The 17,731-nt window shown below is 35.1% G+C and overlaps 1 protein-coding gene across 4 annotated transcripts in view; it reads left to right on the forward strand.

The window, feature by feature from the left end:
• The window catches only part of LOC145265618 (lipopolysaccharide-induced tumor necrosis factor-alpha factor homolog), a 224,042-nt gene extending 208,154 nt beyond the window's left edge, over nucleotides 1-15,888 (forward strand). For all 4 annotated transcript variants that reach the window (XM_080121650.1, XM_080121648.1, XM_080121651.1 and 1 more), the window contains one exon: nucleotides 14,667-15,888. In XM_080121650.1, coding sequence (XP_079977776.1) covers nucleotides 14,667-14,778 — 112 coding nt within the window. In that variant the 3' untranslated portion in view covers nucleotides 14,779-15,888. The remainder of the gene's footprint in view (nucleotides 1-14,666) is intronic.
• Nucleotides 15,889-17,731: the final 1,843 nt, after the last annotated feature.

Below are 17,731 nucleotides of genomic sequence, written 5' to 3' on the forward strand. Positions count from 1 at the left end.
CGCTAGTATCTCCCTCTTTGATAGGTTAAAAAAAAAAGTCTTCAATCTAATAGGTCTCACTTTGTTAACTATTTTAATGGAATGTGCTCTGATGAACTCATTGCACTTGTGTCCCCCCCCTTGCCATACATATCCCTGGCAAACCTGTTTAGCAACAAAATCACACCTCTTTATTGTTGAGATCCCTAAATGCTAGAAAACCTTCTACTCTAATAGTTTCTTCCCTTGAACAGCCAGACTTTGGAATTCCCTTCCTGCTACCTGCTTCCTTGACTGTACTGAAATGCAGAAGTTTAAATGTAATGTAAACCGACATCTTGTTAATCTTCGCTAAGCACGGTCCCAAATAGTAGCCCCTTACGTCCAAGTGCCATGTTTGGAGTGAACGTGAGTAAAAAAAAAAAAAAAAAAAAAAAAAAAAAATTGAAATAATACTGTTCTCATCTTAAGTGTTATTTTTACAATGTTTTGGTCGATGTAACCTCCGACCTTCTTCAGATTTATCTTGTTGAACTCTGGGAATCTTTCTGTTGAATTCATGAATCTGAACAGAATTTTGAATAGAACCCTTTATTTAATCCACAGGAGTAGCATGTTCTCGTTCCGTCAACCATGGATGGGTAGAAGTTCCTAGTAATTCACAGTTGTATTTTTGAGTGTCGCCCGCACTGAAGATTAAACCTTCAACCTCCAGAAGAGTGTAACTTTACAATTTAATTTTACTAAATACTTTATCCACTACGCCATAGGTTCCTGGGAACATTGCGAATTCCTTAGTGCTAATAATAATTTAATAATTTTCGATTATTGATTATTTCTTTACGAATGTATTATGCCGAGTCAGGATAATATCATGGTGTTATATTCTTCGAATTTTCAGGAAGAAGTAAAAAAAAAAAAAAAAAAAAACTTATTACAACCACTTGGTTGAGAAGGGGATGCCAGGAGTCAGAAATTATAGAAAGTGTAATTGAAAATTATTGAAATCTTTCAATATTTTTCAGTTACTTTTTTTTTTTTTTACCTTGTCTCATTCCCAAAAACTGTCATAATCTTCAAGCACAACTCTTTACACACTCCACACAATGCTTCAAGCAAACTACACCATTCTCATCACGATAAAATTTAGATGCTAAGTAGCTTTATGAGAGAGATACGAAGAATAACCTGGCTTCAAGAGCACATACAGCACCTGGTATTACCAAATGGTCACCCATTTTAATACTGACCAGGCTAAAAATTTCCTAACTTTAGTGATCTAATTAGGACTGAAGTATCAATATGATTATGCTGTATATAAAAAAATGCTTTGAGAATTATTATATTTGTTTTAGTGTTTAATTATACTTGATAAGTTATTCCTTTTTTGTTCTGTGTTTTTCTCTTTTGTTTTAATTTTCCTATAACTTTGTTTTTCTACCGGGTGCCAAACATTCTCCCATTAGTTTAGTTACTCCAACCGAGAGATCTTTTTAAGATTCTAACTGTCCCTCTAAGTGCTATTCTTTGTATTTCTTTTGCACTTGGTTCACCGGGTATATTCGCTAGATAGTTTTTGAAATTCTTTTTCAGTAGCCCGGTTGCTCCTATAATGACTGGTATGATTGATACCTTCTTAAGATTCCAGTTTCTGGGCAATATTGAGTCTCCTTGCTAGTCGGCATTAAAAATAAGCAATGAAAAATCCTTTTTATGTTTGGAAATCTTTCTGTCGAACTCGAGGGGAAAAATGTGCAGAATTTTGAACGGAACTGTTTATTTAATCCATGCGGGTAGCATGCTCTTGTTCTGTCAGCCATGACTGGTTAGAAATCCAAAATAATTCGCAATTGTATTTTGATTGTCACCCACATTGAGGCTTGAACCTTCAACTTCCAGAAGAGTGTAACTTTACAAACTGAATCTTATCAAGTACTTTATCCGTTATGCCATAATACTGTTACACACACTCTTTTTGCCACCAGAATTCAACAAGTACAGAAAGTGCTTCAACAAAGATATTGGCTTGCGACACATAATTATAAGAAGCAACGTCATGCATTATTATATGGAGCAACTAGTTAATAAACTTTATAGACTTTCATATATGACCCATCCACAAAAAGCTGATCTGCAAACATGTTACAGTTGGAAACTTGCTTGCGTTGAATGGAAGACCAGTTAAAAGGAACTAACATCCTACTAAGAGCCCATGTTTCAAACAACTCGGTTTAATATTCACAGGTAACAGGAATTGGAACAAATACATTGAGTTCATTGCCAAGGCTGCTGCAAAGGTGCGCTCCCTCTACCATGCTAAAAAATTACTCGCACCAGAGAACATCCTATATCTTTACAAAGCTACCGTTTATCCATGCATGGAGTATTGTTGCTATATCTGGGCTGGTGCATCTACTACTAGTCTCTCATTCTTAGACAGGGTCTGAAAAAGAGTCTCAAATCCAATAGGTTCAACACTGTCGACCAAGCTTCAACCTCTGTCTCATCGCCACAATGTCACATCCTTGTATCTGTTTTACAAGTAATTTGATGGAATGTGCTCTGATGAACTTATAGCACTTGTGCCCTCTCGACGTATCTACTCCTGACAAGCAGAAAAATCCCACCCCTTCACTGTTGAGGTCGCTAAATGTTGGAAAGCCTTCTACTTTAATAGTTTCTTCCTTTGGACTGCTAAACTTTGGAATTCCCTCCTTGTTTTCTGCTCCCCTGATTGTATTAGCATGCAGAAGTTTAAATGTAATGTGAACAGTCATCTCGCTGCTCAACTCCCCACAGTTTTTTGTAAGGCACGATCCTAAATGGTAACCTCTTACCTTACAAATGGCAATGAGATGAAAAGGAGTAAAAATTAAAAAATACAAAAAAAATTAAAAAATGCAAAAAATTAAAAAATACAAAAAAATTAAAAAATAAACAAAAAATAAAAAATACAAAAAAATATTGTGATTATCTATTTTACTTTGACCTTGTTTAGCCTCAAAACAATGATTTGCGTGTACTTTGAGGTAAAAAATTTCTGATTATCAGAGTTTTGTGGTGGATTGATTCCTTGTTAAATTTAACAAAGTGTCGATATATATATATATATATGTGTGTGTGTGCGTGCACGCGCGTGCGCGCGCCAGCCGTTTAGTTTATATCAACGAAGGCACCTGTTTTTGTTTGCTGTCAATCAATTTTTTTTATTATATTTTTTAATAGATTAAAAATATACGAAGATAAGGGTCGATATATCTCAAAATAAAAACAAAATGGTCTCCTATTACTCTGTGTTAAAAAAATACATCAAAAGCTGAAAGCATTCTTTTTTTTTTTTTTTTTTTTTTTTTTTTTTAATTAGAATTTTCCCAAACTCTGTTGATTTTGTATAATTTTATCCCCAATCAATATTAAGACCAGCTGTTACTTAATTTTGTCATGATTAATTGGACCTCCGAGTTTCAATGTATTAGTCTAGCAACATACGTATCATCCCTCCATACTAAAATAGCTGGATCATTCTACCGTTCCAGAAGATATCTCATTATCAGTGCCTAAATCTAAACGCAGATTCCATGAACAAAACTTCTTTCCTAGAACTGCCCACCTGCTTCCCAGTTGAATACAACATAGTAACATTAAAATCCAATGTAAACAAGCTGTCCCCATAAATAATCAACTTCTACCCAATTTACACCATTAACGATGACTAAACTACCACCTTACATTCGTTAAACCTTATCCTTGAGTGGCCTTCGGGCCTTGATAAGTGGTGACTCCCAAGTAAAGAAAAAAAAAATGGACTCAACTTTAAAGGTTCCTGTTTCTGGAATCAATGTACCTGCTGATGGCTCTGGCTTTCAATTTGAGTAATCTATATATATAAAAGCGAAAATGTATGTATGTATGTGTGTTCGCTTTTTCTGTATGTCTACAAAAGGCTTTTTTCAGAGAAGCGGTCGCTGGCTTCACAACTTTTAAAAACTTTTTATATCACATATAAATCGTAATATCTCAGAGTTAACAACGAAGCTTGCCTGTCTATTTAATTTGCTCGATTTCGGGAAGATGAATATTCAATATTTGTCGCTCGCCGCATGTGGGTTAGTCTTTTTCCTATAACATCTTGGGGGGGGGAAGCGTTCAGCAGTAAATGAAATTCTGCAGTACGAGCACCTGCTAAATCCAAGTAATTAAATAAATTCAAACGTGTTTCCGTAAGCATGTCGCGGTGGGGCAATGGTTAACGTCGCACTTTTTTTTTTCACAACTTTGCCTAAACGGTTCGGGTTTGATCCTCATACTTACTTTTTTTTTTTTAACCCCCCACCCCCACCCAGGCATCGCCGGGTACCCCTTGCTAGTCTATATTATAAATCTCACCTGTCTGTTTAAATGTATGTATGTATGTTTGTATGTCTGCCTAAAACTTTCGACAGAGGCGACGGATTTTCATGAGATCAGTATCATTTTGAAGCTCGACCCTTCGTATGCCAAATATCGAAAAATTGGCTTAAACCATTAATACCATCACTCTTAACTGGGTACTTTTCTACAAGGAGGAGTCGATTTTTTTGCCGATATTTTTAAGAGTCATCCCCTTTTTTTGATTGACTAACTTTAATTTAAACTTTTCCGGTTCGGCGATGGGTGCAACGGCAAAGACGTCACGTTTATTTCTTTCACGTTCTTTTCCTCCTTCATGGTACAGGTTCGAGCCTGCCTGCCTACAACCACGCTTTTTTTTTTTGCTCAACACACACCTCCAAACACCCGGACAACGCCAGGTACCCAGATTAGTTATTAAATAAAACAGAAAAATTAAATTTCACTATTTTTTGTAATTAATAATATTTCGCAGCCAATACAAGTGGAACGTGGTCGTTATGCTTAAACTGTGTTCGTTACAGTTTAAATCTCTCTCGGAGCTTCCCCACACCGTCCAGCACCGACGAAAAAGGAACAAACAAACAAAAATAAATAAATCCGAATCGGCTTTTCTTTCTTTTTTATTTTGTTTATAACCGTTTTTCTCTCTCCTCGTCTTTACATCAGCTTAAAAAGTTTCTCATTATCTCCCCTGACACACATTTTTCTTTCAGCTCTACTACACACCGGCCATAGACAGCCATTTCTCATTTTCAACTTTATACGTCCATCATTTTCAACCACATTTTTTCTCCTCCTGACCACACGGTGTCCTTTTTTTCTTTTTCTTGTTGTGTAAACTCATGCACACTTTCTAATTTGCATATGTGCTTTTTTTCGGTTACTGCTGCTTATATCGTCACAAGTCAACTGTCTTACAGCTCCTGTTGATATTTGTCTCCCTTGATTTCTAAAACATGGTGGATCGGTCTCACTTTTTTACATTTTCACCCAAAATAAGGCACGTTACCACTTTGATGTAGGGGGCTACTATCAGGGACATAAGCTACAGGGGTACTATGTAGGGAGTTGGGCAGCAAGATGTCGGTTCACGTTACACTTGAACTTCTGCATGTCAGTACAGTTGGGGAAGCAGGGACCCGAAATGAAATTCCAAAGTCTAGCAGTTCTGGGGAAGAAGCTACTGGAGTAGAAGGCTCTCTTACATCTAGGGATCTCTACTGTGAAGGGGTGGGATTTAGCTGCTTGTCAGGTTTGTCGGGGGTATTTACGTCAAGGGGTACAAGTGCTTGCAGTTCGTAAGAGCATTCACCGCTAAAGTACTTGTAAAAAAAGGCAGAGGGATGCAACATTTCGTCGATGGGACAGAGGCTGAAGCTTAGATGACAGTTCAGGACCTATAAGGTTGGCGACTCTCTTTTGAACTTTGTCTAGGAGCGAGAGACTTGTAGCAGATGCACCAGCCCAAATATGACAACAATACTCCATGCATGGGCGAATGGTGGCCTTATAGAGGTACAGGATACTTTCGGGCTTTAGTAGCTTTCTAGCACAGTAGAGAGAACCTACCTTCTTCGCAGCAATCCTGGCAATACTCTCAATGTAATTGTTCCAACTGATGTTTCCTGTGAACGTTTTGATTTTCTTAGTTTTGAAAAAAAACTATTTAATCAATTTATATGATTTTTGGAATATGATATTTTCCTTCCGTGATAGACAAGCGCCCAAGTTAATTGCCAGAGTCATCTAACTTTAGAAATACTGAACAGCCAATCTTTAAAAGGGAGATAAATAAATTAATAACTATTGACTGCCAGAGACATCTAGGTTTAAAAACTCCAAATTGCGGGTCAACAAAGGGGAGATAATTTTATTTACTCTTCTTTATGTTTAATTTTAAGTCATCTCAATGGCCAACCAGTTATTTTAAGTTAACCAAGATGAGATTAGTAGTTCAAATAATTTTTTTAAAAAATACGAATTGTTAATCCCCATTCTCCCCCCCTCCTACTCCTCCTTGTCTTCCTCGTCATCATCATCATAACATCTGCTTTACATGCTGGCATGTATTGGAAGGCCTTAAAAATAGACTTTTAAACGTAATCTATTTCTGTCTTTATTAATTCTTTTTTCTCTCAAGTTAATTTTTATTGCTTCCTTCTGTGTTTTATTTGGTCTTCTCCTGTTTGTTGAACTGTATAACTCATTCCATTTATAACCATTTCTCCTAATTCAAATTAATAAAAAATAAAAATGAGACGCTACTCATGGTTATGTAAAATGCGTTTCCGGATTTCAATGAAAGGACGATTTATTTTGAAACGTTACAAGCCAGAAGAACTTTTATTTAAGTAATATACTTAATATCTACAATTTCTCCATGTTCGTATCTACTGTAAATATGTCCATATTGCTATTAATATCGAATTATTGATTCCCCCCCCCCACTTCGACAAAAGGAGGATGGACTTATAAATTCACCCTTGTCCGTTCGTTCGTTTGTCTGTCTACACGCTTCTTAATAACTACGCCTTGGAATTTTTTTGAAATTTTGCCTAAACATTTTTTTGAAATTTTGCCCAAACATTAAACATTATATGAGTAAAAAAAAGTAACAGAACGGATTTTCTGGAAAAACTCCGGTTGCCCCCTTAGGAGTGCCTTTCGGGTTAAAATGGCTAAGATTGACACTTTCGTGCTTATTAAAAAAAAATTGATGCCTTGGATTTTTATAAAACTTTCTGAAAAGTTGTAACTAACTGATTTCTATATAAATTTTGTTTTTGTCTATACTTCGCGATAACTCTTGGGTGTGCCCCAGGGGCTCTTTTAGGGCTGATAAAAACACTTCATTTTGGGGACTATTTTACTATATTTGTCCAACATTTTCCGTGTATGTCTATTTAGCAGTTTTGTATGGTGCTGAACTCAAATTTAAATATGTTAAGACCTTGGGGACTTTTGGGGCTAAATGGGGGTGGGGCAAATGATGGACTTGTTCATTTCTTTTTTTGCGTGGTGCAGAACTCAAATTTACATATGTTAAGGCATAAATCTGTACTGTTTGTTCATTTTCACCAGGATTTGACGTCCCCTGGGGACTTTGGGGGCTAAATGTGGGTGGGGGGGGGAGAATGCTGAACTTAGTCATTTTTTTTTATGCCTCGTTCACTGTGGGGGCGGGCATGCATGTTTCACTTATTTTTATGCTGTTGAGCTCAAATCTTTCTCTTGTATAAGTTTCAGGATGTCAGGATGCAGCACTCCGAATGTCTTTTCATGTTAGGAGCATGGCCTTTAGCAATACAACAAACCAAAAAAAAAAAAACAAAGTATAATAACGCCCTAAATATTCCTCTCCATTTAACAGTGTAGCGATACTCAATGGCTGACGGGGACATTCATATCAAAACAACTCCTACACTCTACATTAAAAAAGAAAGCATCTTATATAGTATCTGACTTAACTGATTGGTTAACTATCGGAAAAAACAGCTACACATGTGACAATATCCCTGTGAGGATCACGCCACAATAAACAACACAAAAACGAGTGTTAAATAATAGTTTAAATAATAGATTAGGTTTTGAGTGGGTCGTCTAGTGTGGATATAGGAGCCCCGTCGTTGTCTGCGGATAGCTATCTAATTGCCCAGTTTGAGACAGACCCCGTCGAACTGATCGCTTCCAAGGCAAAATCTCAGGCTGCTTCTAAGTGGCTTTCAGAAGACTAAAAAAAAATTTCGCTCCCAAGAGTCCTGCTCTCAAGAGTTCTCAAATGGCGTTTACATAAAGATTTTCCAGAGTCAAGTATCAAAGTGCTATTTATGCAATATTGCTGTGACCTTTGAATCGCATAAACAATTCTGACACACAACTCGCATGAATTGACTTGATAGGTCGTCTAGTGTGGCTGCCGGAGCCCCGTTGTTGAACTTAGTAATTTTTTTATGCCCCCGTTCACTGTGCAATCATGGGGAACCATAGATGCTTCACGTGTTCATACTGAATTCTCCAGGGCTTATAGTTTACCTGCATTGAAATGTACTTTTAATCATATTTAAATCGTTATTAAAATCTATATTGAATCGATACATTTTATTTTTCCTCTTATTGACTTAAATATCCAGAGTTCGTGCATCAAATTTTATCTTAATTCCTAATATCAATTTGAATCATACGTTAACATTTTATCCTATTCTCAAACTAATATATACAAACAATATTTTAACAAGATATTAATTCCTCTCTTAAATCAACAAGGTGCAAATTTAAATGCTTCCACCGCAGGCGTTCTTTATTTACCCCCTCTTTTCTATTAACAATGAAATGGAAAGCAGAGCAAAGTCCTTTTCAATTATTTTGAGGAGTGTAAATTTTCAATAAATACATAACCTTTAGTATTAACTCAATTATAACTATCCATGCGGGATCACAAAAATACCTGGTTTATGACCCGGGCGCTGTGCTAACCCTCTCGGTGTTAATCGGACCTGTAGATCTTCTCAGGCCATCCATCTAGGAGAAGGAAAACTTTGAAGCTAAACCTGTACTACTGACCTCCCTACGTCTTGGCACTAAATAAAGGGGAGGGAGACGTCTTCAGTCCTGATCGACGACCTTCCTAGAGCTGGTGACTCGAACAAATTACTGGTTTGCAAACCTAAACTGCTTAAGGAGTAAATAGGCTTTACTTATCACGTAGCTTTCATACTCCTTCTTTTCATAGGTGCAGAGATGTGATCACAGGGACTTTACAAAAACTCCCAATATTTGACCTTGTTTCCTGACTAGGGTAATGAACGTTGTCTCCCACTTCCGTCACGTTCACGTCCCCTAAAACTGGGCATCTTGGGTGTGCTTACGTGCCATATATGCCAATAAAATTAGATTGGGTTGATTTTTGTCTGACGGGTTAAAGGTACCGGTTTGACAGTTTGTCTTGTGGCTGTATTCTGATTGACAGTACAGGAACCTTAACTCTTTGGTAACGCTAGAGCATCTGCTCAATCATCAGTTGTATAATATCGGGATGGTTGTACTGCCATGTTACGCATGGAAAGGGACCTTGCACCCATCTCTGAACTTTCTTGAGGCCACAATCCAATAGATGAAGAATCGGCTGATGGTCTATTTATGTTACATGTTTGGGATTCTGCGCAAGCACTTTATCCAGAACTTCTCACCCTAAACCTGAAACTTTTAAATAAAATAAAATGGCAGTTTAATTAAAAATTATGATCAAACCAATTCGCCTCCTCCTTGGAGGCTTGAATTCACGAATATCTAACCTAAACTCTTCCATTCTCTCTAACCACTTTAGCATGCCTGGTTATCTCCCACTTTGCCGTAAGGACTCAGACAGATATATGCACAGACTTGGAGTCTATATTCGAAACACCCTCCCCTTGACTAGAAAATCAAAATTAAAATCAGACAACCAGGGCTTCATGTGCTTAACCTGCAACAAAGCGTTAGCTACATAGATTTTCCCTACAGGTCTCTCTCGACTCAGGACTGCATTCTAATCAACCTGACAGCATAGATACATCACTCTTCCTTGATACTAGCCTGCAAGTACATGTATTTGGTGGCATTAATGTCCACCACAGTAATTGATGCAGATGGTAGCATAACACAAAGATTCTCTATATCTCATTCCCTATCACAGACAGTTATGTTTCCGACCGAAGTGAGGCTTGTTGATTCTGTCGATCTGGGAGACATCCCAAATCGACAGAATCAACAAGCCTCACTTCTAGATATATTTGTGACCATAGTTCTCGATGATTGTGTAACGAATGCCCATAGCCCACTCGGGAATGCTGATCACACTGTGATAATAATAGAAATAGCCCTAAACTCTCGACACAAAGCTGAAGAGCCATTACTTAAAACGACAAGGTACTATAAGAAGGCTGACTGGGAAGCCATAAGGGATCTCATCTGAGATGCGCCATAGAGAAATATCTTTTCTCTTCCTGCGGAACAGTGTGCAAATGAGACCACTGAATTGTTCAAAGCGGCAATTGAAGCACATGTTCCCACACGGAAGTTCTATAGTAAACCCCACTCTTCCCAATGGTTTACTTCTACTTGCGCAGCTGCCATTGTTCAAAGGCAGCATTCATACCACAGATTTATCTAACATAAGTCCAGTATAAACAGACAAAAGTTTATAGAAGCTAGAAATAATTGGAAAAAAGAAATAGCGACAGCTAAGAGAGAATACACCAAAACCACCAGAAAACGCATTGAAGCGCAGAAATTAGGAACTTGTGATTGCTGAAAAATCTATAACAGTGTAGTAAATAATGGGCAATCAACAATTCCCACATTATCCAACAATCATGAGGTTGTTTTCACAGCAACCGAGAAGGCTAACATGTTTGCCAGTCGGTTTACCTCAAACTCTACTTTGACCCAGCAAACCACTTCCTCCCTGATTTTCCTTTGTGGACAGAAACTGTTCTATATGATCTGAAAATCACCTCTTCACAAGTACATGATATCATAAAAATCTAAACACCTTAAAAGCATGTGGACTTAATCTAATCTCGGATGTACTATTAAAAAATGTTCCACTGAGGTTGCTCCAGTTTTCTCCAAACGTTTCAACAAATGCCTTAACGAATCTTGCTTTCTTGACTTCAGAAAAACTTTCTGTGGTACCAGTTTACAAGAATTCTGGTGAAAGAACTTACCCATTAAATTATCATCTCATTAGCCTCCTCCCTCTTTTCAACAAAATATTTAAGTCCATAATTAATCAAGCTCTAGTCCATCACCTTAGGCAAGGCCATTTTACAGCAGATATCCTAAGTGTAATCTCTGAACGTATATACCATACACTGGATAAAGCAGAGGAAGGTATGGCAGTAGCGCTAGATATGGATGGTAACGTTCAATGCTGCCAAGACTAAGCTCATTTCCTTTTAATAATTCCAAGAAACCTTCTCAACCACCAATAGCTATGGCTAATGAGACATTACCTGAAAGTATTTCATTCAAACTCCTTGGCTTAACATTCACAGGGAACATGAGTTGAAGCAGATACATCGAGGGCGTTGCTGCAGCTTCTGCGATGAAGGTGGGCTCTCTATACCATGCTAGAAACTTAGGCCTGAAATGTATGGAGTATTGTTGTCACATTTGGGCTGATGCATCTGCTACTAGTCTCTCACTTCTGTTCACGGGTCAAAAGAAAGTCACCAACTTAATAGGTCCCAAACTGTCAGCTAGGCGTCAGGCTCTGTCCCATCGATGAAATGTTGCATCCTTCTGCCTGTTTTACAAGTATTTTAATGGTGGATGCTCCAACGAACTACAAGCCCCTATACACCCTCTGTGTAACCTCGACAAACTCGATAAACAGCAAAATCCCACCCCTACACAGTAGAAATCCCCAGATGCCAGAAAGCCTTCTACTCTAAAGGTTTCTTCCCCAGAACTGCTGGACATTGGAATTCTCTTCCGGGTTCCTGTTTCCCTATCTGTACTGATATGCAGAAGTTCAAGCGTAATGTAAACAAACATCTTGCTGCTCATCTCCCTACATAGTATCCCTGCAAATTAAGTACCTGATAGTAGCCCCCTACATCAAAGTGGCAATGTGCCTTGTTTGGAATGAAAATGCAATAAAAAAAAAAAAAAACAAAAAAAAAACTGTTCTACATCTAATAACCCAAAAACTCTCAACCATTCTTTCAACATGACCATACCATCAAAGTCTCCTGGTTCCCACACACTTATCTTTAAACTGTCCATATTTAATCTTCTTCTTAGCTTATTAGAACTAAACCTGTACTCACATTACACATCTAATGTATCATTCTTATATCATCACTCCATGCAACTCATGTTCTCAAACCTCTTTGGCCAGGTTTCTGTATGCCTGATTGAGTCTTCGCTTAGTCGACAGTATTAACATTCTGCTGGTTATAAATAGCAGAGTTGATTCATTTACTCCGAACACTTACAATCACACTAGCACTTCCGGTTGCATAATAATAAAATAAATAATAATAAATAACCATAATAATAATAAATAAAGATAAATAATAACAATAATAATAAATAACAGCAATGATACAAATAATAATAAATAATAACAACAATAATAAAATAACAATAATAAAATAATAATAAATAATAACAGTAAAAATAATAATAAATAATAACAATAAAAATAATAATAAATAATAACAATAATAGTAAAAATAAATAATAACAATAATAGTAAAAAATAACAACAATAATAAAAAATAATAATAATAACCATAATAAGTAATGATAAATAATAAATAACAATAATAAAAATAATAAATAACAATAATAACAACAATAATAGTAAAAGATAACAACAATAATAAAATAAATAATAACCATAATAATAAGTAATAATAAATAATAACAATAATAATAATAAATAACAATAATAACCATAATAAACAATAATAATGATAATAAATGTACTCAATGTGAAAGTGAGAAACATGCATACTCATGCTTCAAGTTGTATAATTTGATTGATAATCTTTTATATTAATGAATCACGATTTATGAAGGCTAAAAGCCACTTGAGGTTAAAGGTTAAGAAGAAATATATTACGAGCGAATTGAAAATGATGAATAAATAAACAATGATTATTTATGAAGACAGTAGATTTCTGTTTTCAAAGAACTTTCGAAGAGAACTCAGTCTAATTGCACATGATGACTTCCCTTTTAATCTGTTTCTGTGAGTAAAAGTTTGTGTTTTCTTTATATCAAAAAATAAAACTACTTTATTAATTTCCGTGATTTTTGATATGATATTTCCACTTCGTCACAAGTACAGAGTTTGCGCAGACTTGAAAAGTTCTAGAATTTTAATTTCTGCCTTGAAAAAGGCCTTATTTCTATTATCACTTTGAAAAATCCTTCAAAATAATGAAAATATCTTGAAAATGTTTTGAAATTGTAATTTTTAAGTCCAGCAAAAATTTGTGTCTCAATATTAAAAATGAAATCGAAAAATTTTGATGAATTTAATTTGGTGATCAAATTATTTTGTGAAATTAAAATTTTAAAAAAAGTTTGTTTCATTGCTTGATGTTAATTAATAGCAAAAAAAAAAAAACTTATTAAGTGTAATTTATATGGAGGCGAGAAACACGCACATACAAGTTGCATAATTTAATTGATATTTTTTTAATGAGTCACTATTTATAAAGGCCAAAAGCCACTTCAGGTTAACAAGATTGAAGTATATTCTGAAAGAATTTAAACTGATGAATGGAAGAAACTAAGTTTGATTGTGTATAAGGATGATAGATATTGATATAACATTAGTTTTGTATTCAGATTATTTTATGAAATAGACATTTTAAAAAGTTTGTTTCAGTACTTTGCGTTAATCGATTAATAACAAAAACCAAATAATTAAATATAATTAATGCGAAAATTTCCCTTTAATGTTTACAAATACATATTTTTAAATATCTATTTTTGCAGAAATAAAGGGAAATAACTCATTGCATAATTTCTTCCCTTTAATAGTTTGAAATATCCAGTCATCATCTCGAAGATAATCGGAGATTCTATTGTTGGCATTGGTTTCTTCGATATTTTTCTAGTTAAAATTCTTTCCAGAAATACATCGCATATTTACAGAAGGCACCATGAGAAGGTTTCAACATCCTAAGTGAAATTGATTTTTGTGTAACGAATTTGGAACAACACCCAGGTCGTCAGTATGTGTCGTTAACCTCTTGACCATCGTCACCTCCCAGAATATCCAGTGAGAAGGGGAACATATATCCATTCTAAAAGGAAGCGGGTGATCGTTTTATATTCTAAAGTTTATATTTCCATTCTGTTTTCATGTAATAATCTAAAAAATGAGCGTTTCAATTTTTCTGTGAATAATATCATGAACTTCTTTTTCCAATTTATTCTCTGAATTCGTTATTATTTAGATTCTTCGGACTACTGTTCTCATCTTGAGTATCATTTGCACACCGTTTCGGTCGATGCAGCCTCCAACCTTCTTCAGGTGTATCTTTTCGAACTCTGGAATGTTTCTGTTGAACTTGGGGAATCTGGACGGAATTTTGAACAGAACTGGATAGAAGTCCTAAGTAATTTGTAGTTCTTTTTAGTTGGTCACACTAATGATAAAATCTTCAACTTTCAAGAGAATGACACTCAAGATGAGAACCGTAGACTGAAGATTCTAAATAATACGAATTATCAATCCTCATCTCAAAAATTCAGAAACGTCATTTAATCTCTGTTTTGTTTTGTTTTTTCAGTTGTTGGATGGGATGCTGTTTGCTTCCTTTCTGTATCGAAGACATGCAGGACGTTCTTCATCGCTGTCCGAACTGTAATAAAAACGTTGGAGTATGTCGACGCCTCATCTAGACCCGGAAACCAACTAATAGTGATTCCTTTCCACTTCTTAATCGACGTCGACCTCTGTCCGAACTCAATAGAAATTTTTTTCTTCTTTTTTTTTTAAAGAGTAGAATAGAAAGGTGGAAACAAGAAGGAAGGAAGAAACGATGAATAAATGAACGAATGAATAAAGATGGAATGAAAGAAGAGCAAAAGAAAGAGAACAGAAATTATCAAAGACATTAAATTTTTGCTTTTGTTTTAATTTTGATTTTGAATTCTGTGTAGCTCCTTTGATTGGTCAAAATTTGACCAATTAGCAGAATCTGTTTGTTTAGTTAACTTTGGTCAATTTTTTTTTTTTTGTTGTTGCTCCATTGTAATTAGCTAAAATCTTTCTGATTGATCAATTTTGACTAGTCAACATTTTTTTTTGCTTCACCAAATTTAATTGAATAAAATCTTTTTGATTAGTCAAAATTGACTGATTAAAAAAATTTTCATTAAGCATCTTTTTAATTGACCAATTATTATTGGTGCAAACCTTTTTGATTGGTTAATTTTAATTTGTCAATTTTGATTAGACAAAATATTTGTACTTAGTCAAATTTGAATTGTCAAGTTTGATTGAACAAAATACTTGTTTTTAGTCAATTTTGATTGGATAAAATATTTTTGATTAGTGAATTTTAATTGGATAAAATCTTTTTCATTGGTCAAAAATCATTTGAATAATTAATTTTGATGGTCAGTAAATTTCTAATTCTCAATTTTAATTGGACAAAAATCTTCCTGATTCATCAATTTTAATTGACTAAATTCTTTTCATTGGAAAAAATGTTTTTGCTTAGTCAGTTTTGATCAGTCAGAATGTTTTTCAGAAAAAGATTTTTAAACCATTAATATTCGTTTTTTTTTTCCTTTTTCTTTTGTTTTTGGATTTGGAGCGATCATTATTCTTTTCTTTGAAAATGGACTAGTATTTCTCTTAAAAGAATTTTTTTTTCGGGGTGGGGGGGATAAAGTTGTTTATTTTATTTATTAAGTAATTTAATAAACCCTTTGCGGTTTCAGAACTTTAAAAATAAATAATATACACAGCAACAAAGAAATAAAAAAAAAAGTGTTGGGACTAAATTGCTTATTTGTGTATCTTTTTAAAATTATAATCTGGGCTGAAATTTGTGAAGTTTTTGGACGCTTGTGCAGCGTCCCTTTATCTATATTACCTACAAGCGTTCATATTATTTGGATTCCTCAAACGACTGTTCTCATCTTGAGTGTTATTTTTACGTTTTAGCCGATGTAACCTCCATCCTGCTTTATGTGTATCTTTTCAAACTCGGGAATCTTTCTGTTGAACTCGGGAATCTGCACAGTATTTTATTTGCAAGGACCCATGATGAAATGGATAAATTACTTGGTAGATTCAGTTGTAACTGACACTCTTCTGGATGTTGAAGACTCGGTCCTCAGTGCGAATGATATTAAGAATACAAGTGAGGATTACTTCAGACTTTCTACCCGCTCATGGCACGGGAATAGCATGAGATCATGCTATCCCCGTGGATTAAATAAAGGGTTCCGTTCCAAACTCCATGCAGATTCTCAAGTTTCGACAAGATACACCTAAAGAAGGTCAGAGGTTTCATTGGTAATTAAAATTAATAATAAATAACACTCCAGGTGAGAACAATAGTTCGAATAATTTAAATAACACAAATTATCGATCCTCATCTAAAAAATTCTGAAACAACCAAATACATGGAACGAGAAAGAAAACGGAGGTGATTGTACGGTGAACCCCAGAAGGTTTGTTCGTAGTTTAATCAATAAATATTTATTATTTTGCCCTTACCATCAGCAGTGGAAGATTTTGTTTAAAAGAAAATCAAATAAAAAAGACAAAAACATTGTTTTTAATAGGCACAAATTTTTTCGATTCCAATACCTTCAAAAGTTCCGATTTTTCAATTCCTGATTCCAATTAATCGTCACAAAACTAGTGTATATATATATCCCTTATATAATAAAATGACTGTAGAAATTCCCCTCTGGACCAAAGTCTGCTCACAGAAGAGACATTGCGAGCCTGTCTCTATTTTATCATTATTTTCATGGCAAGTGCTCGTCTGAGCTCCAATCTATGGTCCCACCTCGCCAAACATTCACGATAAACACTTGTTTGGCTGTAAACACTATCAATAATTTCCCCCACTCTTTATCTGTGCCTAAACCTAAACGTGGATTCCATGAACAAAGCTTCTTTCTTAGAACTGCACACCTGTGGAACTCTCTTCCATGTACCTGCTTTCCAACTTACTACAATATGGCCGTTTTCAAGTCCAATGTAAACAAGTTCTTGATGAACCATTCCCCTTAAGTAATCCAATTTACCAAATTTACACTTCTAACGATTACTATGATATCGTCCTTTTGACCACTGTACACTCTTTAATCCTTATCCACGAGTGACCTCTGAGCCTTGATAAGTGGTGATTCCTTTGTAAAAAAAAAAAGTATTGTAGGTTTGCAGCAACAATACATCTCGCCTAATAGCCATTATCTGATTTAGGTTTCAAACATCATTTTAGACACATTCAGTCGTGATAATAAACTGCTACATTGCATCCGACGAGCAATACCATCATAATCACAACATCTCTAGAAGGAGGGATCCCTATTTTTCTCTCTAAATATTTAGTCCTAACACCGCTACCAGTTGTCACCAGGACTAATTCTACATTTTCCACAAATACTGTGATTACACCCATTGTAATTGGCTCATAAACACATACATAACATAATCTTTCCAATTTTTGATTCATAATAACAGCTCCCTTTTCAAAGTTCATCCGTTCTGATTGGCTAAGTGATGAAAATTCGCATATGCTGGAATTCGATTCTTATAAATAAACAGCTATTAAAATTAAAACATGGCGTCACTAACAGACATGTTTTTTTTCACACCACATCAAGT

This window comes from Euprymna scolopes, chromosome 40 (genome assembly GCF_053919585.1).
Source record: "Euprymna scolopes isolate OS-2025 chromosome 40, ASM5391958v1, whole genome shotgun sequence".
Lineage (NCBI taxonomy): Eukaryota > Metazoa > Mollusca > Cephalopoda > Sepiida > Sepiolidae > Euprymna > Euprymna scolopes.